We start from the raw sequence: 27,849 nt of genomic DNA on the forward strand, positions 1-27,849 counted from the left end.
TGCTGAGAAGCCACACAGCAGCCCCATGTGAGGATGATATCCTAAGGGCATCAGGGGCTCCCACACGTGAAGCACAGGGGAAGCAGTTCAGGGGGGCAAGAAACGAGTGCCTAGCATCACCCAGAGGTGCACCCTGCTAATCTCGCCCAGGAGTGAGGGGAGACGGTGAGCCTGGATGCAGGGGCAGGGCTTGCCCCCTCCCGCCCACGCTGCCCCGCCCCCCATGCCGACCTAGAGAATTACTCAGGTGGTGGCAGCGGGGAGGGGAGGCGGAGGGCAGGTCGGAAGGTGCCGGATGAGGATTTCTCCGAAAGCAGGGAAGCCTTTGGGATCCTGTGATGTGGTACAAACTGACACGCTGCTGAAGTTAGGGGACTGGCACTGAAGTCCCAGATAACCCCTAGTTAGCTGTGAGACCTCAGCCCAGTCCAGGTCAATGCACTGGACCTCAATCTTCAGAGAGGGGGAGGGGTCGGGCCAGGTGATGCGGAAGCTCACGCCCAGCCTGCCTTCTGCCGCACCCAGAGTATCAGGTAGCTCAGCAGCGGGGGTCTGTGCGGGTCCACTCACAGCAGGCCTGTGGTACAAGTGGACGGACGGCAGCAAAGGGACTCTCCCCTCTCACGGCCCCACTGTGGCAGCTGTCGCCCCCTTGTGTCGCTCTAGCGACACTGCAGGTCAAGTTTCCAGTCAGCTCCTGGACCTGGAAACTCTCTCGCCTTTGTCTGGGGACAGGGATCCAACCTCTGCTTCTCCTAGGGACCAGCACAGGCCAAGCCTCGGGGCCAGCATGCCCACTCGGCTCCCCCTCTGCTCGGGGGGCGACTGGTGAATTCTGGAGAGGGCTCTAGGAAGCGGCAGAGGCAGGCCTGTTTCTCCCTCTCCCAGGGTCACTCAGTCCTTCCTCCATCCTTGCCTGGGAGGACACCCACTCTCGTGCTCTCTTTTGCCAAGTGAGAGTCCCGGGCGGCTCCACATCCTGAGACTTGACCTTTTCGGAGGACAGCACGGAGAAAAAATGACGAGCTGCCCGCCCCCTCCCCTGGCCTGTAAGCCAGAGCCGCTGGCGGGTGTGTGGCAGCAGAGGGAAGACCGCGGGCTCCCAACCCAGGTCCCGGCCTGGCCGGCTCCACGCTGGCACACCATGTCGCGTGGGGAACAGGCAGAGCGAGGTGAGCCGATGCACGTCTCAGTCACCGAGGCCCCTTTTTCTTCCCAAACCTGCGGGAACCCAGGGACTCTGGCTTACACCTGCCTCCCTTGGCCACCTGGGCAGCTCCCAGAATTAGCCTGAGCAAGACAAACCACTCAAAGAGGCACCTTTTGCCCCCAGACATCCCGGCACCACAGCCCAGATTCTTGCCTCCGAACGTGGGGCATCCCTCAACACGTCCCTTCCGGATCATTGCAAAATCAACCCAAACCGGCACTGCTTCTGCTCAGGCTGCCCGGCGGGGACGCTCTGCCATCCTGGACTTCAGGACACCTGGCCCCGCGTGGCATCACCTCTAAATGGGACCTACTGTCTCAAACTTGTCCCACAGGTGCGTTTTCTGCCCTCTAGGAATGAATGACTTTAAGCACTAATGAAGGGCAGGGGTGGCAGAGCCAACGCTTAGGCTCCCAGGGGCTCTGCAGGCTGAGGTGCCTTCTGTCTAGATGTGTGAAGTGCTGGTAATTTCTGATGCCGCTGGGGTGCAAAGCCAGTTAATCCACAAGCTGCGTGATGGACAGGGCCAGAGGGTGAGGGGGTCCTCTCCAGGTGGGCCCTGGAAGAGCAGGAGGAGGCAGAGTCAACTTCCCTCCCACTTCTGACTGACCACCCCTCAAGGCCAATAGAATCTGAACGGTAAGGACAGAGGAAACCCAGATGCCCTGGGGAGGGCAGAACCTACACCTCCTCATGTGGGAGCGGCTGACGTTTCCCCAGCAAGGACAGGCGAGGTGGAATGGAGCTGGGGAGGAGCATGGCTCAGCCGTGTGCCTTACTGGGCTAAATAAAAAAGGGGAGACGGCAAACTGCTCCCCAGAGTCCAGAGGGTGAACCAGATGTGGGAGGCTGCAGTGGGCTTTAAGAAAAAGCCTCTTTAAGGAAGATGCCAAAGAGGCTGCCATTCACAGACCGTTCTACCAGACCAGACCAGGAATGGCAAACATGCGGCCCATGTACCATCACTACACCTCCCAAGCCCACAGCAGAGAGTGCTAGTCGATTCTAGAACTCTACCACTGAGCCAAGATCTGAATGCAGAAGTCTCAATACAGCTTCCGCAGCCATGACCAATCTATTTGTTATCCTCCCTTCCAGCTACTGTCTGTTTGCCTTGCAGGTCCCTCAGCCCCAAGGCCTGAAGTGTGTATGGCTGGGTGGGGGAGGGGAGCAGGAAGGGGTAAATTCAGAGGGTGGATGCCCAGTGAGCAGCAAGAGCCGGACTGAGAATGAGCTTGGAGCCTGGGGAAAGACGGAGGGCTAGGTTCAGCTGGGGCACTGGGGAGTTTTGAGACTGGCAACTCGCAAAGGTGGCAGGACCAAGTAAACAGCATTAAAGGGATGGTGCCAAGGCGGTGCACTATTCCAAATATCTGTCCCCCCAGCCTCCAGTCAAAGCAAGGGGAGGCAGATCAGCCCCGTGGACATCTGATTCTCCAAACGCCCAGGCTTGTCAGGGGGAAGTCTTTAGTCCACTGCCCTCTCCCTGACTCTACTGGGTTTTCCAAATACATTCATTTCTGTGTGCCCCAATGCCCCAGCACAATGCAACTATGCAGGGGAGACTCCTTACACACTCCCGGAGGTGCTGTTTGATTTTCTTCTCATTAAGGCATCCTGTCAGATCACTTACCATCCCCAGAGTGAATGTAATACTGTGGTTCTCAAACTTGGTAGCACCTTAGAAACACTTGGGAAGCTTTATAAAATGCCCAGCCCTGGGACTTCCCTGGTGGCGCAGTGGTTAAGAATCTGCTTGCCAGTGCAGGGAACATGGGTTTGAGCCCTGGTCCGGGAAGATCCCACATGCCGCGGAGCAACTAAGCCCGTGCGCCACAACTACTGAGCCTGTGCTCTAGAGCCCGCGGGCCACAACTACTGAGCCTGAGAGCCAAAGCTACTGAGGCCTGCGCACCTAGAGCCTATGCTCTGCCACAAGAAAAGCCACCGCAATGAGAAGCCTGTGCACTGCAACGAAGAGGAGCCCCCGCTCGGCGTAACTAGAGAAAGCCCATGCACAGCAACGAAGACCCAACGCAGCCAAAAATAAAATAAACAAATAAAATAATTTAAAAAAATAAAAGGGGCTTCCTAGGTGGCGCAGCGGTTAAGAATCTGCCTGCCAATGCAGGGGACATGGGTTGGAGCCCTGGTCAGGGAAGATCCCACATGCTGTGGAGCAACTAAGCCCGTGCGCCACAACTACTGAGCCTGAGCTCTAGAGCCGGCGAGCCACAACTACTGAAGCCCGCGTGCCTAGAGCCCGTGCTCCTCAACAAGAGAAGCCACCGCAATGAGAAGCCCGCGCACTGCAAAGAAGAGCTCCGGCTCGCTGCAACTAGAGAAAGCCTGTGTGCAGCAACGAAGACCCAACGCAGCCAAAAATAAATTAAAAAAAAAAAAAAAAGCCCAGCCCCATCTCCAGACCTGATGAGTCAGACATGCCAAGGGTAAGATCTAGGAATCTGTAGTTCCTAAAGCACCCGAGGTCACTGTGATGTTCTGTTTGGGAACCTGGTATAGAGAAAAGGATGTGGGTTTTGGAATCAGACTAGAGTTCAAACTCTATCTCTGCCTCTTACCTGCTACGTGACTCTGGGCAAACTACTCATCTCTTTGAGCCTGTGTTCTTCTCGTCTATAAAAATGGAGAAATAACATCTGTCCTGATTATTTTAGAGAATTATGTAAAGGTACTTGCTGTTCTCTTACTTCTTATCCTTCCTCCTGAATGTGTCTGAGGTTCACTGCTACACACACAAACCTGTGCCCTTCACAAGGGGCAACAGCCAGAGGTCAGAAGAGCCCGACACTTGGTACCCTGTGGGCAGGGACAGGAAGCCTCTGGCGGAGCCCCTCCCTCCCCCTCACAAGCCTGTGAACACTGGAGGCTACATCCTGCAGAGCTGGGTGTAAACTGCTCCGGCAGGCAGGGCTGTGGGTGACAAAACAGAGGTACGAGAAGCTTTGTTCCCTGCCCCGTTTTATGTGGCATTGAAGCCTGCCTAGTTTCACAAGGGCCTACAGAGCTCCATCTGCCAGTGTGAGGATCCAGATCTTTGTGCGTGGCAACACAGTGCAGGCACAAAGAGCAGGGCCCTGCTTAGGGTAGGGCAGGCAGGGGGCACAGGTCAGCATTACAGGGATGCCAACTTGTACAGAAAAAAACGACCCCTGTTATTGGTGGGTGAGGTCAACCCTGGGAAAGGACAGGGCAAAGCTCGGGGGGCCAATTGCCATGAAGCCTGGACAACTGAAGAAAAGTGAGAGGGAGGCCCTGGGCAGACTCCAAGCGGTCAGAGTCCAGTCTGAGTTGGCTCTGGGGTCCTGAGCTGACAGGCTGCAAGCTCCGTGGCCACTGTAGAAGGACAGGGTAAGTCAGGGAGAAGTCCAGGGAGCCAGGTGGAGTCCTCATGGGGCTCCATCTCCCCTCACCTTCCACCAGAGCTGCACTGGCAGGAAGCGGCTCCCAGCCAACACCAGCACACATGCCACGGGTTGCCTACACTCAATCTTTCCACACCCTCCCCACAGTTCCTCACCAGAGTCCTGGTCAAAGCCCCGTCACAGGCACAATATGGTGACATTTGGCGTGCTGGGGGAGAGGCCAAGATAGAGCTTGAAGAGTCAGCACCCGATCCCTTTCCCAGCAGGGCTAGACGCGGGTAGGGGGAGATATGCCTACTGCCTAGCAGAGCAGAGGTTGAGGTCTCCCTGCTAATTAAGAGCATTGTAAAACAGGTGGCCAGGAACCCCCAACTCCAAGGAGAAGCTGAAAATGCTGAGCGATTAGGTCTGTGACCAGTGCTCCGGGACAGGCATGGGTCGTTAACAGTAGTATCAACGAGGCCATGTTCTGCGGATGTCACGCAGTGGTGGTAGGCAACCCGGCCACACCGAGGACCAGAGTGGCGACGTGACCGCCCACCTCCCTGGGGCCAGGAGGCTCAGAGGGGGCCCTGTTCCATCAGTGCCAAGAAGGGGATCGTGACCAGTCATGGGGGACCTACTTGCTGGTGCTAGGGGTTTAGGTAATTCTGTCTCCCTGCTGGAGAGTTGGAAGCCGCCCCTGCCTCGGTACCACAGAGAAGGCGCGCTAAGCTGCCGGTGCCAGGGAATGACCCCCACTCGGTGCCAGTGCCCGGATGCTGGGGGATGACCCCCACGCAGAGCCAACGCCAAGACAACCCGGATCGCAGGTGCCCGGGAACACCCCGCTCGGTGTCAGTACCAGGTGGCCGAGGGATGCCTCCCGCCGCCGCCGCCGCGCTCACCTGTGCCCGAAGAGACGCAGTCCTGGGAAACGCCGCTTGCTGAGACGCCGGGGCGCCTTGTCCGGCTCGGGACCGGCGTCGCGCTCGCAGCCGCTGGACGAGGCGGAGGCCGACTCGGAGTCGCTGCTCCGGGCCTCGGGGCTGCCGTCCCGCGGCTCCATCCGGCCCTAGCCCCGGCCGGCGGCGGGCCCGCGGAAGACGCCCATGCCGGGCCGGCGGCCGGGGCTTAGCAAGCCGGCTCCTCGCCGCCCGCCGCGGCCACGGCGCGCGCTCGCTCCGCCCGGCCCGCGCCGCGCGCCCCCGCGCTCCACGCCCAGGTGCTGGGGAAGCAGCCGCAGTCGCCGCTCCAGGAAATGCCGCCAGCTGCGGCCGCAGGACCCCGCATAGCTGGCCGGGCCGCTGCCTGCCCGCCGCCGAGCACGCCCCCTCGGCTACGCGGTGGCACCGGCCCGCCGCGCCCTCTGCCGGCCGCCGACCGAGCTGCAACCCGCCTGGGCCGCCAGAGGGGGCGGGGGGTCGAGAGGGGGCGGGGCAACCGAGCGCCGCCCACAACCCCAGCTGGTCCGCCTCCGGGATCAGAATAGAATCTCCAGCCGGACACAGCCGACCCGCGCGCACCCAGGCACACGCAACCTTTTTTTCTCCCTCTTAGCCCCGTCTCCCCGCACCAAACAACCTACATACTCACAAGTGAACACTCGCGAGGGTGGCTATCACCACCTCCCCTCCCACATCTACAAGGAATAGACACCTCTCTCGCACACCCTGTGCCCGTCACAGCCACTCATACAATCTCCACTCCTACCCTCTTTGCTCTCCCAAATCACGCCCTCGGGAACAAAAGTCACACAGTGCTCCCCATACGCACAGAACAGACACGCTTCTCACACAATTATGCTCACTCATTACACAAACTAACACTTCCCACACCAGCCTCTCACACTCAGAAATGTATACCAGGACCAAAGTCACTTAGTGACCCTCACACACACTAACAACACGTTTCTCATTCAAATTCATCTTTCTAAATCCAAAGCTGTTTCTAATCCTTTCACACTCCTAACACGTAGCACTTTCCCAACACAATATCCAACGGAACCTGTAAATCTCTTACACTACAGGAATCACCTGCACACCTCTTACATACTCATAAATACATACACAAAAGCAAGGACCACACTCTCATTCCCCAACATCCATGCCCTCAGTGAACATATACGTCTTTCTCCTATACCCAAATATAACCCAGGACAACGGTTACATGTTGCCACATCCCTCTTACATATACCTCACCCACCCAGAAATATACCTTGCAGCCACACACAAACACACCCCCATGGGAAGCAAAGGTTGTCCCCCTCAAGAGATGAGGACGGCAAGTGGAACCAGAGCAGTCGCCTGTGGCGGCACAGCCAGTACACGTGCTTGAGAATCAGCAGCTTGGGGGCAGCCTCTGATAGCCCCTGCAGGGCTGACAAAAGGAGGCCAGGAAGCTGGAGAGTATGGGTCTTCTCCCTCCAAACCTGGCCACCCTGATGCCCATATCAGCTGCCTGCTGTTTCTGTTAGCACTCCTCTCTGCAAAGCCACATCCTGTGTCACTTCACTTTCACCCTCTCTGGGGTTCTGGCAGCCCCTTTTCCAGCCTCAGCCTGCCACACATAGCCAGTGCTGGGAGCTGTGACATGTGGGCAAGCCTGCCGTTTTAAAAAAATAGCCAGCATCTAGAAGCTCAGAACCTTCTCCCAGCTTCCTTCAAGTTTCCTCTAGGCCTGGAGACCAGGGGAATGGGGCACCAGCCCTCCCAGCAGCTGCAGGTGCCAGGGTGGTAGTGAAATCTGCAAGTGGGCCGGACACGGTCCTCCTGGGGTGCGTGGGTCCCTTTGGGAAAGTTTCCCAATGCTTCTGACACCAAGCTCTGAGGGAGGAGACCAGAGGCTACTGAAGACCCCACTGAGTCTGCACAAGGCACCCAATGCCACACTCCTGTGGGGACTTTTCTGCCCAGACCCCCCCGCGGTTAGCTCCCTCGACTCCTAGCCTTCTGCAAGCTCAGGCCCCACCACATTGCCCCAGCAATTCAAACAACAGAGCCCTTCTCACCCTGCCAAGAACCCCTTTGCCCTTTTCTGCACCTCTGCAGAGCCACTGGACACAGGGAGGGGCGTAACCCCACTTCTGTCACTCCCCCAACCCCAGATAAAAGACTCATGGAGGGACTGAGGGCCAGAGGTCCCTGTGCTCATTCTCCGGCCACCCAAGTACCTACTGTGACTGGGGGGCCTCAGCTGGGATCTGTGGCACGTCCCAGGAGCGGTAGCGCCACATCTGCCTCAGTGCGCCGGGCCGCTCTCCTTCTTCTGTCTCCAGAGCCTCCGCGGGGCCCAGAGCCGCAGCCTCATCGCAGCCTCCCCCGGTACTGTGGCCGGCCCCCAGTGTGCTCATCCTGCCCGGCGACTCTCTTCCTCTTTCGGCACTTCCTGACCAGGGGGCCCTGCGAGAGGCCGGCCGGCTGCCCCGTCGAGGACCATAGGCCTCGTAGGCGCCTTCCGCTGGCCAGGGCAGGAGGCTGGCTGGGAAGAGGAGCTGCCCCGGAGGGCAAGAAGCAGGTGAGGACAAGCCCAGCCCAGCAGCCAGGAGACAGCACCAAGTCAGAGGCTGTCAGGCAGCCAGCAGGCCTGCCCAGGCTGGAATCTGAACCTGGGCCCCAGTCTGACCTTCCTCTCCACCTAACTGCTCCGATCTTCACCTCTTGGTCCTGCTGAGGTCTCCTGCTCCCTCACAACCTCTGGGTGCACTGGGACCGTGCCCAGCCCACACACAGCTCTCTCTCCTCTCAGCTCTGTGAGCACCACACCGTCTAACACACGGACAGTGGCGGAGTGGAGAGAGTAACCAGAATGGAGCTAGAAGATGTGGGCGCACGTCCTGTTTCTGCCACTTACCAGCTGTGCACCCTGGATCAGGTCAGAGAGGTTTACCTCTCCAGGTCACCTGAAATCCTTTTCGGAGTAAGGTAGGCTACAAACAGATAAACGGGTGAATATGCGTGTCAGGGAGCCTTTCTGAGCCTCAGTTTTCTCATCTGTAACATGGAAGGGGGCAACAGTAATAACTGAGCTTGTGGAGTTTTAGGAGGATTAAATGAGAGGCGAAAGGGTCTACAAATGAATTCATTCAATAAATATTTATTGAGTGCCTTCTATCTGTGCATCAGGCACTGTATCAGACTAGATAGCAGTGTGCAAGGAACCAGCGCTCTAACATTATGTTGCTTAGATTCTATTCTAAACAAATAATATATGAAATAATGTCCGGTAATGAGATGAGATGAGCTATAGAGAAAAATAAAGCCAAGGCGAAGGGGGAGGAGGATGATGACAGCGATGTTACTTAGGTTAGGGGGACTGGGGAAGGCCTCCTGAGGTGACATGTGACAACAGACCCGAATGAATTGAGAGAGCAAATTATGTGACAGTCTGGGAGAACAGCAGTCCAGGTGGAAGGAACAGTAAGAGCAAAGGCCCTTTGAGTAGGAATGTACTTGATGTGTCGAAAGAATAGCAAAAAGGCCACACTGGGTGGACTTTGAGGCCATCGTGAGGATTTGGTAAATAAATAGTAAGGCGTACGCTCGCTCTTTATTATCAGGGTTGGTTCTGGGATGGAAATCATACCTTCCTTAAGCACTCTTTAGTCATGCTGCTCTATAATTAGTTCTTTAGTTCTGTATGTGTTTGTTACTCCAGAAAGATTGTAAATTTCTCGAGGACAGAAAGGGTGTCAGTTCAATTCAGTTCAGTTCAATAAACGTTTACGCTACAGAACCTGCAGACACAGGAATGTACACGATGCCATCCCAGCCCTTAGAAACCTCCATCTGGTGCTGTAATCACCTTTGTGTCCCTTATGACTGGAACATAATATTTCTCAATAACTATTTGCTTAATAAATCATGCTATGTCATGACTAATTAATACTTGGTAATAATAAAAATAGCTAATATTCCTTGGACATTTCTGTGCCAGAAACCTTTGAATTCTTGTGACAATCCTATGACATAGATCTTGTTATTTTCCTCCTTTTACAGATGGAGAAACTGAGGCACAGAGTGGCTAAGCTCATTTGTCCAAGGTTACCCAGCCTGTAAATGGTAGAAATAAGAATTTCACCCCAGAGTCTGTGCCCGTAAACGAGACATCCTATTGCCCCTCTAGGATTGGGGACATAGCCAGGTGATGCCGCTGAAGCTTGGCAGCCCCTTTCCCAGTGGCTCTCCCTCCAGCCCATCACCCTGCCTCAAGGCAGGTCCTGTGTGCTGTGGCCCAGCAGAGACTCTGCCAGCCAGGCCAAGGTCTATTCTAGAAGGAGGCTGTTGCAGGGCCCTGTCCTCCTCTCCTAGGGATTTTGCAAGTAGCTTGAACAGTTAAACAGAGGAAATGGGGCTGGGCTTGTTTTCAGTCTGAGGCTTCTGGCAGCCCTGGAGTAGCAGGGAGCAGGAAATGTGACGCCTGGAGGGGAAGCTGGGCAGGCTGGAGGCTCTGAGAGGCAGAGCAGTCCTAGCTGTGGGACCACAGTCCCCCTGGGCTTGTACTCACTGAAGCTGTCAGTACTTTGCAGGTGGGGTGGGGAGGACAAGGCTGGAAGGGACAGGTGCACAGGGCTGGGGAGGATGCCCTCGGCAGTTCCTAGGACAACGTGTGCCAGCACTGGGGAGCTGGGGACCCCTCAGAATCCACCCAGATACACACAGGAAGAGGAATCTGGGTAAGAAAATTATTCTGGGCTTTTTTGAGGCCCCAGAGGGTGAGGTGTTCTACTTTCTGTGGCCTGGATGAGCAAGTGGGAGCTGGGGAAAAGAAATGTACCAGGGCACCAAACACTTAACCCACGATCTGGACAGCCACTGCTCTCACAGCCAGCCAAGCCAACCTCCTTGGCCTGACCTTCAAGACTCCTCGTGTTCTGGTTCCTTTCTTTTTTGCCTCTTCGTCCAAGCTTTCCCTGCAGAGATTTTCTCTCAGCTCACACCATGCTGGTGCCTGCCTCACAGTAAGTACTCAATAAACATTTCTTCCCTCTTTCTTCACACTTCTTTTAACATGCTGCCCTCACCCCTGCCATTTCATTCTGCTTATGCTGCTCTCCTTGCCCTGTCTGCCCATAAAGATTGGCCAATCAAAATCTCCATCTTTCAAAACCCCAGCCCAAAGAGCAAAAGTGGGAAGGTGGAAAGAGTTGGTTCAAACCCCAGCCCTTGCTGTGTGATGCTGGGCAAATCACTTAACATCTCTGAGTTGGATCAGATGATTTCTAAGATCTTGTCTAGCTCTGACAGTTTCATTTGAATCTCCTTCCCTGATCTCCAGGTTTTCACTCACTCATTCATTCATATGACAAATATTTTATAAATATCAATACCTACTAAGTGTCGAATGCTGCTCCAGAGCCAGCACTCCCATCCCACTGATGTGTCTCTGACACTCCCCTTTGTTCCCCCCAAATATTCCTCTATTATGTGACCTTTTATGCGTATGAGTCTTGTCTCCTTACAAGAGTCTTGAACCCAGTGTAGCTCCTAGCTCTGTGCGGGTGCACAGTACGTGCTTAGTAACTTCATATGAAAGTCGAAATGAGCTGAATATAGCTGTCCAGCAAGCAGAGCAGAGGGAGGGGGGCTGGCTTCCCGTTCGCATGAGTGGCTGTGGTGAGACATGAGGGACTTTGGGAGCCCATGTTCCTTCCCAGCAACTAAGCCTGTGATCCAGGTACCTGCTGGGGGCCCTTGGGAGCAACCTAGAGCCGAAAAGCACCTGCTGACCTTGGCCCCTGCCCAGGTTCTGGGCCTCTACCCCCACAGAGGAGACAGATGTACCTGAGCTGGGTTGCAGGTGCTGCTGGCTAGTGACAGATGGAAATTTGATTAGGCTCCTTCTGGGTAGCCTCATTAAAGTCACGTGTGGGAGGAAATCTGGAGGAGGGGCTGGGGACCCTTTCCCACTGGGGCAAGAGAGCTGTGGGTAGAGCACAGGCAGCTCTGCAGTGAAGCGTGGTCCCTCAAACCATGATCGCTCTTGGAAACTGCCTGTGGCACCTTCCAGGTCCCCAGGCTGGAGGGCAGAGGAACTTGGGTGTCTGTCCCCTTGCTCGAGATCAGCTAGATCTGCCCTGAGGAGCTTCCTGCTGCTTCGGGCCTGGACTGCAGCACCAAGCTCCCAGGGCAAGATCCGCAGGTCTCCTGTCCTTCAAGCCTCCCGTCCCATCTGTTGGCTCACAAGCCCTGATTGCAGAACCACCTTCCAGCCCTCACACCCCTTTGCTATTACCCCTCCCAGGGATATGTGCACTTAGTACAGAGCCAAAAGAAGAGAGCCTTAAGGATGAATGTCCAGGCCCTTGAAAGCCTGACAACGGGTTTGGAGTGAAGCTGAACTGAGTCTGGATCCTGGCTCTACCAGTTACTGACTGCGGTCTTAGCAAATTGCTTAACTTCTCTGAGGCTCAGTTCCTCATCTGTAAGATGCTGCCGAGTGATCCTCAAATCCCCCCCTATTCTGTGAGTCCAGATGAGTCTTCCTTCCCCAAACACCTGTAGGCCAAGAACACTGGTTAAGCACCGTGGGGCCCAGCAGAAACCAGCTGTGTTCTCGGTGCCTTCCCTACCCACTTTGTGCATCCTTAAAGACAGGTCTTGGGCTTCCCTGGTGGCGCAGTGGTTGAGAGTCCGCCTGCCGGTGCGGGGGGTGCGGGTTCGTGCCCCGGTCCGGGAGGATCCCACGTGCCGCGGAGCGGCTGGGCCCGTGAGCCGTGGCCGCTGAGCCTGCGCGTCCGGAGCCTGTGCTCCGCGACAGGAGAGGCCACGACAGTGAGAGGCCCGCGTACCGCAAAAAAAAAAAAAAAAAAAGACAGGTCTTCCTTAGCCTGTGCTAACCCTTGTCCTTGGGACCTGGATCCTTGGGGGCTTCTCTGTATGCCCTGCTCTGAAATGGCACCAACTGAAGCAAAGATGAGACTCCAGCCCAGGCTTCCTGATGTCTTTTTAGCAGCACAGCAGAGAAGAACCTGTTCAAGTGCCTCTGCTGGAACTGGTCCTCCCAGCTCCCCTCCAAAAGGCCCAAGGGACTTATGTCCCCTGGTGCGGGAGGTGCGGGGCATGAGATGCTGAGGGGGCCTGTCTCAAGCGTCCTGGGCTAAAATAGGCTCAGATAAGACCCTCCTTCTGGAATCCCAACCCTACAACGCCCGCCTTCACGTAAGCCTGGCCCCACCTCTAGGCACAGCCTTCCTGGCCTTTGACTCACGAGTCAGAAAGAATCTTGGGTCCCTGAGGGGAGGAAGGAGTTCCGGGCCGGGCCTGGGCCTGCGCCCTTCCCAAAGGAAGGAGAACGATAGACCCCCGGCTTCCTGCTTCCTCTGGCAGCGGGCCCCCTCCTCCAGCTCCAGCTCCTCTCTCTGCCCCCGGTTTTTGCATTTTAAATTCAGGACAGAATGTGATCTCTTGCAGCTCTTTGCTTTATCCCGTTGCTATTTAAATTACAAATCGGCCCCATCTCCCTGTCACTCTTTGGTTATTTTTAGCTTCTGGTAAATAGCAGCAGGGAGAGTTGGATCAGGTGCCCCTCCCTCGAGGAGCTTGGTACCCACAGTCCCATGCCCACAGCAGGGGGCACCCTCCCCTGCCAGCTGGCACCCCCAGTCGCTTCCCCGCAGCCCCTCCGTGGGGGTGGAGGGGGCAGGGGGAGGATTGCAGCCTGGGACGTGCACAGAGGCTCAGCCCTTGCTCTTACCCTTTGTTAAACTCTGCCACTCCCAGGTCTCATCAGCCATCCATCACTCAGGGTGAACCTCGTTCAGGGGCCTTCCTGAACCTCTCCCCGGCCCCAACCCACAAGAAGGTCCAGCTATAGAGGGCAGAAGATCTAACTTGTGTCTCACCCACGCTACAAGTCAGGAACTTTACATCTCTTATCTTCTTTCATCTTGCCAGCCACCCTCTTGTACAGGTATTATTGTTCCCATTTTCCATAGAGGAAATGGGGTCAGAGGTGAAAGTGATTTACCCAGCTAGCAAGGGGCAGAGCTGGAATTCGAACCCAGGTTTCTCTGACCCTGAAGACTGCATGCATGTGCATTGCACTGCCTCTCTCAGTGCAATGCATGTGCCACTTTGCCCAATGCCCGTGTTAATTCCTAATGCCCACCATCAGCTGTCTTTCCCATGTGTTTGTCCCGTCCCATCTGCTGGATCGGGGGTTGGCAAACTATGGCCAAGGGCTACATCTGGTCTGCTGCCTGATTTTGCATGGCTGTGAGCTAAGAATGGTCTTTACAATTTTAAATGGTTGGAAAAGAGCAAAAGAATATTTGTGACAGTAGAAATGATATGAAATTTAAAGTTCAGTGTCTATAAATAAAGTTTTACTGGAGTCCAGTCACGCTCATTGGTTTCCATATTGTCTGTGGAGGCTTTTGCACACTGTGACGGCAGAGCAAAGTGACAGAGACCATGTGACCTGCGAAGCTGGAAATATTTACTGTCTGGCCCTGGATGGAATCATACTTTTGTTGAGAGAAGAATGTTATCTCATGCTTCCATCTCATACAGTGTCTGGCCCAGGGTCAGAGCTGCAGACAGAGGTGCTGACCCTCCTTCAAGGTCTTTCTAGGGCCACAAAAGCACCCAGGACTGGGAAGCCCCCTACCAGCCACACCCCAGTGATCCAGCTCACACTTTACCCTTGCTCTCTCTCCTCCAGCTTCTCCGCAGGTGAAGTCAGTGGTTTCTGAACCTACTTGACTGTCAAAATTACCTGGGGAGGTTTTTAAAAGTTGGCATGCCCAGGCCCAATCCCAGACTCTCTGTAACAGGATCTCCAGGAAGGGCTTTAGAAATGATTTTAAAAGAGATGCTCAGCTGATCTGATTTGGGAACCACTGGGCTTATCTCCAGAGGTTCAAGTTCTGCATCTTCTGACTGCTCCTTTCAGACCAAATCCAGTGTCCCTTGTACCCCTGGCTTCTCCCAGGCTGGAGGCCACCCTCCAATGGTCCCTTGAGCCCAACCCTGAGCATTTAGGACTTCCTTGAGTGTCTGGGAGTTTTCCTCAGGCCCAGATGCAGACACAAGATGTCCTCCCACTTCCCTCTCCCCGAGAGTTTCCACTGGCAGAGAACTGCCATCTCTCCATCCCCCTAAAACAGCTGCCAGGGCTGCTTCCAGCCCACACCAGAGCTGTGGGGGTAAAGGGAACCTATTTCCCAGAAACCTCCACGTCCCTAAAAGCTCCTACTGTGCTGCTGAAAATCCCCATCCTCACTTATGTCAGAGGCAGCCAGGCCTCAATCCTGCTTCTGCTGCCACCCCTCGCCCTCGGATTTTTGGCCCCCGCATTTCTGTCTAAAAGCCTTTTCTGTCTGTGAATGGCTTTCAACTGCTTTTCTTAGCAACTCCTCACAGCGGGGTGGGAGGTCTAGTTGCAAGCCAGAGCTGCGTGGAACTGTGGCAGGCAGAGGATGTGGGAAGGGCCACCGTGGGCCTGGCTCTTGCCAGCCCCCAGCGGCCTGTATGAGGAAGAGCAGCATTGGTCACAAGGCTGTTTAGGATGGCAGCCACAGGGGAGGGCTGAGTCATTCCACTGGGGTCCCCTGGGCAGCCCAGGGCTCTGTCTCTTTCCCAGGGCTTCCTCTCCCCTCTACCCAGGGTGCTCTTCTTGACCTGACGCTCTGTCCTGCTCTGGTCCTAAGATGGAGCTTCTGGCCTAACCGCAAGGTGCCTCACTTGATCTGTCCAGGGGTGACAGCTGGCACCCGCCCTGGTGCTTCTTCTGCAGCCCTCACACAGGTGACCCGGAGGCCTCCTGATCTTTTCACAGTCAGAGAGGAGCCACAGCTTGGTGACCCTGCATCCTTAGTGACTAGAGGCCTCAAGTTTGGGCTGTGGAGGGGCCTCCATTCAGGAACCACCCTGGGGGAACTCCAGCCCTCGTGGCTACCTCTGAGTGTGCGTGTGTGTGAGTGTGTGCACACAGCATCTTCTATCTCAGCCTTTTGCTTATTCTCTGCCCCCATCCCTCTAAGCCTCTACCCCACTCTGGCACTCTGACTTCCTTTTCAGCTCCAGATGCTCTTTGTTCCTGACCTTGGGTCACACTCTTATGTCATAGGTGAAGACCTGAGGCCCAGAGAGAAAGAGAGATTGTCTAGCTCAAGGACACACAAGTCACTGGCAGAGTGAGAATACAAGCCAGGCCTCCCGACTCCCAGACTAATATTTCTTTTATTCTATGCCCCATCACCCATCAGTCTCTTTGTACTCTCTCCTCCCCCAGGGGACTTTCAGGGGCCCTTCCCTCTGCAGCTAGGGGACGGACGACGCCCTTCTCTCAGCACGGTGTTCTAGAAGAACTCAGTAACGTAGCTCAGTGTACTCCCGATTCCTAATAGGCCCCAGACAGTGAAGGTAGGGCCCATGGGGACGTAACTTCCTGCCCGTTTATTCCGAGCAACTCACTTCATGATGGTGGAAAAGTCCCCTCCTGTTCTCTCTCATCTTCCCCCAAGTGATGGAGGCCCGATGGTCTCATAGCCATTAAAAATAGTGGGGTCCTTCAAGCTCCCAGGACTGGGTCAGTTTTATGAAACACCCTCCCAGAAGCCCCACGTAGCAGGGCAGCCTCAGACACATCCCAAGTCCTCGGGTTGTAAACAGGAAATTTGTCCTCTCTAAACAGGCCGATGGTTTCAAGGACTGCAGACACGTCGTTGTCCCTGCTGGACCCTTCAAAGGTCCCTCTGGGCCAGGGGCTTTAGAGGGGCAGCAGGTCCTGGTTGAGGCTGTGGTCTGGGAGAGGAAGAGGATGGCGAGGGCCGCCCCTGTCCTGCCTCCACCGCCCTCCTCAGATCCCTCCTCTGTGTAACGTAGGCACCCTTACTGAGGGGCAGTCCTCCCCCACCCCATCCCAAATCATAAAAGTGGTCTCTGGGGCCCGCTCCAGCTGATTCCTCTGGGCATAGGTGGTGGGACCTGGGAGGCTGGGAATCTTTCACAGGCAGAAGACGTTTAAGAAGATTCGGGTGGGAGTGCAAGTTTCAGTCTGCCACTGGGATGCCGGTGAAGGTCTGCTTGGGCAGAGGGGTCCAGGAGGGGATTCCTTCCCCTTCTCTAGGCAGCAGGGTCTCAGCCATGGTGGCAGCGAGCATCATTTCGGTCACTTCCACAGGCCAGTGCCTAGCACAGGGTCAGCCTACAGGAAAGCTCAAGTAAGGCCTATTGAATGAGTAGGGGGTCCCTCTTTCCCCTAGAAGAAGAGCCAGGAGCATCTCCTGGCTCTCCCCTGCAGATAGAGGTTCGTAGGATCATGTCTTGGTTATTTTTCCCCTCAGCGCCCAGTACCGTACCTGGCACACAGCGGGCATCAGTAATTTCACGTTGAATGAACAGGGCTTTCACTGTTCATTAGAGAAAGGGTCCCAGAAGCTCCCCCTTGGACACAGAAGGCAGAGACCCCTTGGTAGTCATTTCTGAATCCCCAGGGCCTAGAGCAGTGTCAGGCAAGCCGCAGGCGCTCAATGACTGCTGACTGAAAAGGGGAGTGGTCCCAAGCGCTGGGCTCCCCTCTGCCCGCATTCTTACCTGTAAGACACCTGCTTTCGTAGGTGCATCTGGCGGAACCGCTCCTCCACCGGGGGTCCAGCGGCCATGCCCCGGGGCGCCTCGAGCCACTGCTGCTGCGAGACCTCGGCCTCCGCCCCCCGCCGGCAGCGTCGCCGCACCACCTCCTCCTCGGCTGCGCGGCAGCCTCCGCCAGCCCCGTCCCCGCGGGGCCCTCCGCCGCCCGGCCCCTCGGCCATCCTCAGGACGCCCTCTTCCCGCGGCTCCTGCGGCCTTCGGGGTTCCCTGCTCAAGTTCAGTCTCCCTTCCTCCTGGGCCCGGGAACGCGAGGCGGAGAGGGAGGGAAGCGCCGGGTCCCGCACGCCCCTCCCGACGCCGGGGCTCAGACGACGGGAGCGGCAGCTGCTGGACGCTGCGCCTCGGAAAGGCCGGCGGGGATCTTCCCGGGCCCCTCGGGAGGGGGTCTTGGTGGGTGTCGGGGTGCTGCGTGGTGAGCGCTGGGGCGGCCCCCGGACGGCTGGAGCCGGAGCCTGAGCGGAGCCAGAGCCCGGGCGATGAGCGCGCGCCTGCAGCCACCGCCGCTGACGCGCACCGGAGTGTCACCTGAGAGACACCCGCCAGCCCGCGGGGTCCGGTGCGGAGGGCGCCGCCCGGCCCAGCCAGCCCGGCTCGGGCACTGGAGGAGCGAGCCCGGCCCAGCCGGCGGCGGGCACGAACCCAGCCCTGGGCGCCCGCCAAAGCCCACCCCTGCGCCCCCTCCCCTGTACCCTGCAGCTTGGCAGCGGCCAATCACCGCCCCGCCCGTCACTCAGCGGCTGTGATATACCCACCTTGTCCCGCGCTTTCCGGCTTCGGCATTCGCCGCTGCGGCGGGCAGGTGGGGTGGCGGGGGCGGTGACACGAGCTGGCTTTAACCCCGTCGGCGCCACGGGACTTTACAGACCCAATTCGATTTGGGGAAGGGGCACAGGAAGGAGAACATACTCTCGGACGCCTGGAATGTGGGGATGGACCCGATTGCCGGTAACACTGCCTCTAGGCCTAGAGCTCTTCTCAACCCATCCGGGAAAGGGACCCAGCTCGGGGTGGGTGTGGGATGGAGAGCTTCCGGACCCTGGAGCCTGGCAGCCTCCTCAAGGCCCAGCTGCCTCTTGTGACCTGCCCCCCTGAGGCTCCTGGGCCAGAGTCTCCCAGAAGTTTGAATCAGCCTCCTGGGTCGGGAGAGGGGGGGACCCAACTCCGGAAAGAAAGACTAGAGGTCTCCTTGGGGTCTTCTTCTCCCTGGAAATCCCATGGTTCCTCCTTGCATCATATCCTCTTGTCATTGGGGTGTTCTTCACCTGAGCCTTACATCTGGATGATGGTGGGACCGTGGTTAGCTTCTCAGGTCTAATGCCTCCTATCTACTACCCCAGACTCATCTTTCTGAAGTCAACCTTTGACCGCAGCATTTACTCTTCCTCTGTAGTATTTAGTGGTTCCCCCTTGCCTATACTTCAGCCTGGCATTCGAGGCCTGTCTTGATCTTCCCACATCCTATCCTCCAATTCCATCCATTTCCTTCCACTCATCTATGTTCCTTATTCTGGGAATTGGCATCAGGGCTGTACAGCATTGTTCATCTGAAATCTCCTTCTGTTGCTGTACTTCAAATTCTGAGGATCCACTAAAATGCCTCCTCTTCCAGGAAGTCTCCCTGGATGGCTCCAGCTGAAAGGCACTCTTCTTCCTCCCAGATCCCATTGCCCTCTGCACCCAGTGTCTAGTCTAGTCTGTCTTATCTTTTCCCACTGACTGTGAGCCCAGGAAGGTGGGAAGGACCAGATTCTCAGAGGTAGAGAATGGATTACAGAGCGGGGAGAGCTGTACTGCTCAAGGCTCCTCCAACTCTCGCCAGCCCTACAGTGGCTGTCCTGCTCTGTGCTTTTGCTCACGTTGTTCCCATTGCCTGGAATATGTCCCCTTCTCTGAAATCCTGTCTATCCATCAAGGCCATTCTCAGGTGCCACATCTCCCATGAACCCTTCCTGGCACTCCACTACAGATGCTGTCTCCCTCCTTCAGCCCCATAACTATTTCCTGGGCCCCTCTCTGGGCATTCCCCCTCACCCTCTAACAATAATTAACATCTCATTTGATTCTTACCACAAGCCTGGGTGGTAGGTATTATCACTTCCTCCATGTTACAGATGAGGACCCTGAGATGTCATTCAAGTGCTTTATTTGCTCAAGATAGCTCAGGTGAGGTGAGTGAGTGGTGAGCCAGGATTTAAATCTAGGTCTTTTGGCCCCAGAACTCATGCCTTTTTCCACTCCCTCGTGCTGCCTGCCACACAGTAACAGCCTCACATTTGCCCGTTTCCCTCATCTGTAAACTCCCAAAAGGCAGATGCCCCAGCTCTGCCTCCCCCCTCTCTCCTGGTCCAGCAATCCCATCTTGGATGAATGGTATAAATGGAATTGCATTAAACAGCTTGGCCACAGGGGAGCTTCCTCCCTAAAGCCAAGTTCTAAAGAAGCCCTGTTGCTGAAGAGGGTGGGCTGGGGCACTTGGGAGTTCCTCCTTCCCCACATCTTCCCCCCTGAGATTGCCTTTAGGATTGCTAATTTTCCAAACACCCAGGCCTCCTATACCAAGAATTATGGTAGTTCTAGCTGGATTTGACATTCCCTCACAGCTGCTTAGCTGCTGGGTTGCCGGTTGGTTTCTTGTTCAGCTCTTTCCTTCGAAGCTCTCCCCGCTCAGTCCTTTTTAAAGTGAAGCTTCCCACTCTGTCCTCACACCTTCCCCACTTAGGACCAGTTGCTGACTGCATTATTTTTTAGCTGTGGCTCTGCCCTCTTCCCAAGAATCCAAGGGAAAAATGAAAGCCCCCCTCGCTCCCACCCCGACCCGCTTGACCACCTTCTGCAGCCTCTCCCAGCTGCAACTCTCTCCATGGAACGACTGCAGCCATCGTCTCTGCGCTCAGAAAACAATAGCTAATGCCTTTTGAGTGTTTACTGCATAACTTGTGCTAAGGCCTTCATGTACAAGCTTTCATTTACCCCTCACAGCAGCTTTAGGAGGGTGGGTACTATTCTTCAGTTGAGGATGCTGAGGCTTCGAGAGGTCCGGTAATTTGCAAAGGTCGCATACAAAAGTGCAGCATGGACGTCAGACCCATGCTCTTAACTGTCACTCTGATGACAGAGAGACTCGAGCTCCTTTGGAGGTGAATTCCCAGCCTGTCTCCTCCATCCCAATGCCCCAAGGGGCACCTGTTACCCACATCAAAATGGCGGATGTGCCCCATTTGGCCAGATGGCTTCTGGGGTGGTCCACCCTCTGGAATTGGAGCCTGGCCCTGGCCCATCCCAGCTCCAGGCATCGCCCACAGCTGCTCTCCCTGCTGCTAGAGCTTTGGTTTCCAGGTGTAACAAAGGGTTTGTTGTGGCAACCTGAGCAGGATGACTAGCCCCGTGAAAGCCATCACACGTGTTTGCAGCAAGGCCAGCTGCCAGGGCTGACAGCAGAGGGCGGAGCTGCAGCTCCATCACTGGGGCCGTACTGGGGATGTGCCCCCTTAGCGCTGAGGAGGCGGGATGTCAACAGGTGGCTTGTGCGAGGGGATTAACCCTGCCTCCTAACATAGGTGGGGAAGACTGCCTGGGATGGACAGGCATAGGGTGGTGACCGCAGATGACCATGCTTTGACCAACTTGCCAAACCCTGGGCTCCAGGACGCCCCACTGTGCTTGGATTTTGTGCAAGGATAAGAAGCTCGGCTGTGGGGAAGGAGGGAGGAAGCTGTGCTGGGATGAGAGCTGGAGAGCTGGAGGGGCAACATAAGCTCTGAAGCCAAACAGACCTGTCTTCAAGTACCCACTTTGCCACTTACTAGATGTATGACCTTGGTCAAGTCATTTCACCTCTCTGAACCCCACGTTGTTCATCTATAAAAATACTCACCCTTTAGGATTATTTTGATTCCTAATTGGACATGTAAAGTTCTCAGTCCAATGCTTGGCGGATGGTCACAACTCAATAATGGGAAGATGCTAGATTTCAAGCCCTTTGCTATCAGGAGCTGGGTCTTGTTTGTGCTCCAAGGTCAGCATGGTGCCATGTACATAAGGGATACTCCGTAAATATTTGGTTTTTTAAAATTTTTAATTTTGGGCTGTGTTGGATTTTCGTTGCTGCGTGCCGGCTTTCTCTAGTTGTGGCGAGTAGGGGCTACGCTTCGTTGTGGTGCATGGGCTTATCATTGCGGTGGCTTTTCTTGTTGCACGAGCTCTAGGCATGCGGGCTTCAGTAGTTGCGGCACATGGGCTTAGTATTTGTGGCACCCGGGCTTCAGTAGTTGTGGCTCATAGGCTCTAGAGAGCAGGCTCAGTAGTTGTGGCACATGGGCTTAGCTGCTCTGCGGCATGTGGGATCCTCCCGGACCGGGGCACGAACCCGTGTCCCCTGCATCGGCAGGTGGACTCTCAACCACTGCACCACCAGGGAAGCCTCCAGACCCAAGACTTTAACATACCACTTGGATGCTGATAATTTTCTCATCTGCCTGGGATCCTTTTCTGGCAAGCCCTAGACTTGCATGCTAATGTGAACATTCTACAGGCAGCTCAAATGCAAGATACGATAAAACGAATTCTTCTTCTCTCCAAACCTGCTCTTCCTCCTGCATTCCCTGTCTCAGCGAAAGGTCTCATCCACCACCACCGTGGCCTCCAAGTCAGACATCTAAATGTCATGCCGGGCTCCACCCTCCCTCTTGCACTCCACAGCCAATTTGATGTCAAAGCCTGTTGATCATTCCTTCTAATTATCTCCAGAATCTGTCTCATCTTCACTATACCCGCTGCAGAGCCCCAGGACAGGCAAATCTGATTATCTCTGGCTTAACAATATTCAGCGGCTCTCTATCACCTTCAGGATAAAATGTTCTTTCTTTAGATCCCTGCAAGGGCCCTACTTTCTATCAGGGCCGGGATGAGGGTGAAGCAAGTTGGGGCTCCTAGGGTGCCAAATTTAAGGAGGTACTCACTCTCAGGGCTATACAAGCGCCTCCTTAAATTTTGCAGGCTAATCACCCCCCTTGCCTCAACCGGGTCCTGGCCCTGCTTTTCATGGCTCTGTGTCTGCACCTGACATTCTCTCCACCCCAAACACCCTGACCCCTTCTGTACCTCGCCAACTCCTACCCATCCTTTAAGACTCAGTCCAAGTTGCCCTCCCTGACCCACAGAATCTGAATTACATGACATTCTTCTGCATCTCCTTAGCATCCTGTACACCCCTCCATCACACTGACTCTGATGACTGGTTTACTCCCCAGCCTCCTCCACAAGCCTGGGGGACCTTTGAAGGCAGTTTGTTGAATGACTAATAGAGAGAATGGATGAATCAGTCAGGAAAGGGGGTGTGCTAAAAGTTATTTTTAATAATAATCATAGATTTGGCCCAGAGCCCAGACTTTAATGGCCTTGCTGCAAAGGCCTGTGTGTTCTAGCAGTTAAAACTGATGCCCCGCAGCAGGCAATGAGGTCCCCATCAAGTGGTCAAGATGAGGCTGTGGGAGGAGGATAGAGGATGGGGCTTGAAGGCCAATTCTTTTTATTTTTTAAAGATTATTTTTTGATGTGGACCATTTTTAAAGTGTTTATTGAATTTGTTACAATAATGTCTCTGTTTTATGTTTTGTTTTTTTGGCCGCAAGGCATGTGGGATCCTAGCTCCCCAACCAGGGATCGAACCCGCACCCCCTGCATTGGAAGGCAAAGTCTTAACCACTGGACTGCCAGGGAAGTCCCTTGAAGGCCAATTCTGCGGCTCCATAGTTCTGTCTGGTCTTGTCCATCTTTTCCTCTGGTGGGCGGCTGGCCCAGGCGCCATCCCACCACCAGGCCCCTTCTTCCGAGTATGAAAGTATCATGCCTGCATGATAAAGTCCAAATGCCAGAGCAAGGCATTCAAGGCCCTTCTGGATCTGGGCCCTGATCACTATCCAGCCTCAGTTCTCAGCATCCTTGCCCTTTACTTTCTGGCTGTTCTGAACTATTTGAGGTTTTCTTGAAGTTTTCCTGCTCTCTCTCCCACCTTTGAGGCCTTAGCCCAGGCTGTTTCTTTCTGGAATGCCCCTTTCTCTCTCCTGCCTACTTTCAACAGTCCTTCATGTCACCTCTTCCAGGAAGCCCTTACTGCTTGTCTGGGTGAGGCACCCTCCTCTGTGCTTGTAATAGCACCCTTAGCTTGGCTCTTAGCTCACTGTATTGACACTGCCTCTGAATGCACAGCTGATCTTTCTCAGAGCCAGTGTACGTTGGGCCCTGTTCTCAACACCTTATATGATTTACCTCATTGAATCCCTACAACAGCCTCATGTACTGAATCTTAGTTATATCCTCTTTTTATAAACGGAGAAGTGGAGGCTCAGAGAGGTTCAGGTTATGTAGTGTCTTAGCTTCCTACACGGCATAAGGAATTACTACAAACGTGGCTTAAAACAACACATGTATGATTTCAGTGTCCATGGCTCAGATCTGGGTACAGCTCAGCTGGGTCCTGTGCTCAGGCTCTCACCAGGTGGCAGTCCAGGTGTTGGCTGGGCTGGGGTCTCATCTGGAGCTGAGGCCCTCTTCCAAGCTGCTCAGGTTGTTGGCAGAATCCGATGACCTGCCACCATAGCGTGAGGCCTTCAGCGCCTAGAGGCCACCCTCTCCATGTGGTTCACAGCAATATGGCTGTTTGCTTCTTCAAGGCCAGCAGGAGACTGTCTTTTCAGGAAGGGCTCAGTCCCTCTTTTAATGGCTCTCGCCTGATTAGGTCAGGCCCACCCAGGATAACCTCCTTTTTAATTAACTCAGAATCAACTGATTTGGGACCTTACTTACACCTGCAAAATCCCTTTACTTTTTCCATGAAAGGTCACCTAATTACGGGAGTGACATCCCCTCACATTCACAGGTCCCCTCCAGACCTTAGGGGAAGGGATGAAACAGGGTGTGTGTGCCAGGGGGCAGGAACCTTGGAGTCATACTGGAATTCTGCCCACCGCACATAGCTAGCAAGTGGCAGCTCCAGTAGCCAAACACAGCTGTTCTTACTCTGAAGTCTGTGCTTTTAATCCAGCCGAAGCAAAGGATACAAGAACCAAGAAATTGGCAGGTCTTAGGAGGACCAACCTGAGTATGGCGTGTACAGTGCCTGGTGCAGTGCCTGGCCACCCTAGGTGTTCGTTATCGCAGTCACCACCCCCTAAAGGCCATCTTGGTGGCTTATATGCCTTTCTGCTTCCATACTCCGCAATCGTAGGTACTTGGAGGAGCCTTGGGGTGGGGGAATTGCTGCAGAATTCTTTGACCATCTAGTCTGAACTCTTGCCTGGCTGGAAGAGGGAACTCAACGCAAACGCTTTCTCAAACCCCTCACCCCCAATCACCTCCGGTCAGAATATAAAATAAACTTACCCTTCTTACTCCTTCATCCTTCAGTCCCACCCCCCCGCCCCCAGCCCAACGATGAAGAAAGGCACAAAGTCAGGAATTGATGCTGCATCTTTTTTTTTTTTTTACTTATGCCTTCTTAAAGCATGTGCTGAGCTGTTGGGTGAAGCAGTTTGGCAATTAAAAAGGCCCAGCGCTTGGGCAGTGGCAGGGGGAGGCCAGGTGAGGGGTGGGGGGGACCCTCTTTCCTGGGCCAGGGAGCAGCAAAGCCCGCACTAACTTCATAAAATATAAAACAAGGGAGGGGTGCAGGTCGGAGGGAGACTTGTAAAATACAATATCTTAGGGATTGGCAATAATAAAAAATAAGGTTCATTATTTACAAACAATTTCTGTTCTTGGTCTCTGTACAGTGGGGGGAGGGGTGGGGTGTGTGTCGGTCTGTTGACATGTGTGTGTGTGTGTGTGTGTGTGTGTGTGTGTGTGTGTGTGGGGCGGGGCTGGGGCAGGGAGGCAGTGGTCCTGTTGGTCGTTATGAGAAAGGTAACCCAGTGAGTGGTTTATCTGAGAAGGACGGATGGCTGTGGAGTGGTGGTGAGAACAGAGTGGTTGGCCTAAGAGGACAGTCCAAATGTGCGGGGAGAGGAGAGGCCCCAGTCAACATCTGGGGCAAAGGTGGGCTGGGGGGAAGACGGACCCCAGGGGGCAGGGGTACTAGCCGCATCCGGGTTAGTGAGTAAGACAACCCCTCTTCTGAGTGCCAGAGGGTACGTCCTGTGTCCTTGGTCTTGGCACGGCCTAGGAGAGTTTGATGGTGGTGTTGGGGCCCAGATCCCTAGAGAGAGAAGAGAAGTCAAGGGTGACTTTGTCCAGGGACGACCCTCTCGCCCCTCTGCAAGCTGTCTGGACACGGGAGGGACGGGGCCTTGGGAGGGTGTGGCTGAGGACATGGGGACCAGAGGCAGGCAGAGGGCAGGGGGAGCCTGGGACCCCAGGAAGGGAAGGGGTCACCCACCCACCTCTCGTGGAACCACTCCTTAGGGTGGGAGAAGTCAGGACTGGTGCTGTTTCCACCGACGTCCTTGGGCCAGGCCTCACTCAGGTACTTGCTGGTCTCGTGGGTGCTGTCCAGGTGGTCATGCTGCAGGTGGTCCTGGGGTCGCTGCTCTGCCGGCCCCCCGGGCTTGATCTCCCAGCCATCCGGGGGCTCCACGGGCAGCAGGGCGCTGCGGCCATCCTCCCACGAGCCTGGCCCCTCATCATAGAACAGGAGGCTTCGGGAGGGCACTGGAGAAGGAGCTCATGGTGAGCCACGGTGCCAAGGGGCTCCCTGCCCATCCAGGCCACATTCAGGGCCTGGTGTTTAAGGACCTGGGCCCTGGAATCTTACGGGCCTGGATCTGAATCCCAGCTCTAGCAATTCTGAGCTGTGTGACTGCAGGCAAGTCATGCCTTTGCTTTCACCTTTCTGAGCCTCAGTTTGCTCATCTGTAAAATAGGAATACGGGGGCTAACCTCCTGTTGATGTGAGGTTTAAATGAGATAATAGAGTGATTGAAACTGCACTCAGAGAAAGTTAGATCTTCCTAAGCAGAGGGTACTGGGCTGGGGCATCTGAGACCTGGGTTCTGATCCTACTGTACCACTCACTTTCTGTGAGACCTTGAATTAATCTTTTTCCCGTTCTAGGCCCTAGTCTGCCCTTCAGGGAAATGAAAAAAAAAGAAAACACAATTTTTGGATATCTATCGTGTGCCAGGCATGGCAGGCATCCTTTAACCTATATCAAATCATTAACAGAAACTCTTGGAATGAGATATTTTTAGCTCCATTTCACAGAACAGGTAATTGAGGCTCCAGGTTGGCAGGCACGCTGTCCCAGGCTAGTCTGCACTGAAGGTGAGATGCAAACCCAGGTGTGCCTGACTCCAGGACCCACCACCGCCCTTCTCACTCTCAGGGCCCGGATCTCACAGTCTATGTGAGCGGAGCCCCTGGAGCTGTGCGGTGCACCAGCTCTGTAAGCCAGCCTGCTCCAGAGGTCATCTCCTCTTCGCCCTGCGGACACTGGGCCTGAAACGCACTGCGCTCACTCGGAGGGTTTTTTTGAGGTACGCGGGACTTTCACTGTTGTGGCCTCTCCCGTTGCGGAGCACAGGCTCCGGAGGCGCAGGCTCACAGGCCATGGCTCACGGGCCCAGCCGCTCTGCAGCATGTGGGATCTTCCTGGAACGGGGCACGAACCTGTGTCCCCTGCATCGGCAGGCGGACTCTCAACCACTGCACCACCAGGGAAGCCCTGACCATCAACACTCCCTCCCTCTCCCCCTAACCCCAGGCCCCCCACCCCCCGCCGCCCCATTTCCATTCCTTCCTCTCCAAGGTTCCCTGTACCGCCCAACACACGTAGGCCCCTCAGGCCTTGGGAAAATGGACACGTGGCTCTCAAGACCTTACTTCCCTGCCACCCACCTCCCTTAGTAACTAACTGTCCTGTTCTCTCCTTCTCAGGCTGCTCTGGTCCAGGGAGTGGTTTTCACTCCCCGCCTCTGCTTCCTCTTCCCCTAACCCTCCCCACGCAGCTTCCTCCCCTCAAGGCCCTGCAGGCTTAGCTCATTCTCCCTGAAGTATCCCTCCTTCTTGAAACTCACCCCTCCCCAGCTCCTCTCTCTCTGACCTCCCATCTGTTTCCTCTTCCTCCTCCTGCCCTGCTGGATAATTCGCTCCTGGTAAATGATGAGGGACTGTCTGGAAGTTCTTCCACAGGTCTGTCTGAAGTATCCTCTGCTTCTGGAAACCCATACTATTCTTTGCTGCACCCTATACCAGTTCTCCCCTTGCCACTGTGTGTTGTATCTTTTCTCTCCTCTTGTGAGCTCATCAGAAAGGAAGCGATTGTGTTCATTTAGTAAGTGCCTGCTGTGTACCAGGCACTGTGCTAACGGCCTTTGTGCACCATGTCATTTAGTCTTCACAGCAAATGTGCTCAGGAAGTGTGGAACTTGTAACTCCCATTTTCACACATGCCTGAGGTCACGCAGTTAGTGAGTGGCAGATATGACTGACTCTGAAGCTCTATGCTCTTAACAATCCTCACAGTCCCCTGTGGGATGGTAGCTATCTGAGCTCACACTACCACTACCCCGCCTCTGCCCATGACAGACATTACCAGTGGATCCTGGCACTCCTTCCTGTTGATCCTGAGTGGCGCCTCAGAGTCCTTCTTAACACAGTGCTTCAGGCAGCCACCACCATCTTACGGAAAATGTCCCTGGAGCTGAAACTGATTTCCTATCCCAGTTGTAAAATACTGATGGTGCTT

General features: G+C 55.1%; 2 protein-coding genes across 6 annotated transcripts in view; both read right to left on the reverse strand.

Annotated features, from left to right (window-relative positions):
* DGKZ (diacylglycerol kinase zeta) overlaps nucleotides 1-17,775 on the reverse strand; it is a 42,395-nt gene extending 24,620 nt beyond the window's left edge. For 2 of the 5 annotated variants that reach the window (XM_060303271.1, XM_060303270.2), the window contains exon 1: nucleotides 17,115-17,775. In XM_060303271.1, coding sequence (XP_060159254.1) covers nucleotides 17,115-17,332 — 218 coding nt within the window. In that variant the 5' untranslated portion in view covers nucleotides 17,333-17,775. Of the gene's footprint in view, nucleotides 1-5,483; nucleotides 5,744-7,751; nucleotides 7,943-17,114 lie in introns of those variants that run through there. The other 3 variants (XM_030864573.2, XM_030864572.2, XM_030864571.2) reach the window with 2 other exon arrangements.
* Nucleotides 17,776-24,627: 6,852 nt separating this feature from the next.
* The window catches only part of CREB3L1 (cAMP responsive element binding protein 3 like 1), a 35,024-nt gene continuing 31,802 nt past the window's right edge, over nucleotides 24,628-27,849 (reverse strand). The window contains exons 11-12 of the mRNA XM_030864582.3: nucleotides 25,547-25,814; nucleotides 24,628-25,362 (exon numbers count right to left, since the gene is read on the reverse strand). Coding sequence (XP_030720442.1) covers nucleotides 25,326-25,362; nucleotides 25,547-25,814 — 305 coding nt within the window. The 3' untranslated portion in view covers nucleotides 24,628-25,325. The remainder of the gene's footprint in view (nucleotides 25,363-25,546; nucleotides 25,815-27,849) is intronic.

Source organism: Globicephala melas, chromosome 8, assembly GCF_963455315.2.
Source record: "Globicephala melas chromosome 8, mGloMel1.2, whole genome shotgun sequence".
Lineage (NCBI taxonomy): Eukaryota > Metazoa > Chordata > Mammalia > Artiodactyla > Delphinidae > Globicephala > Globicephala melas.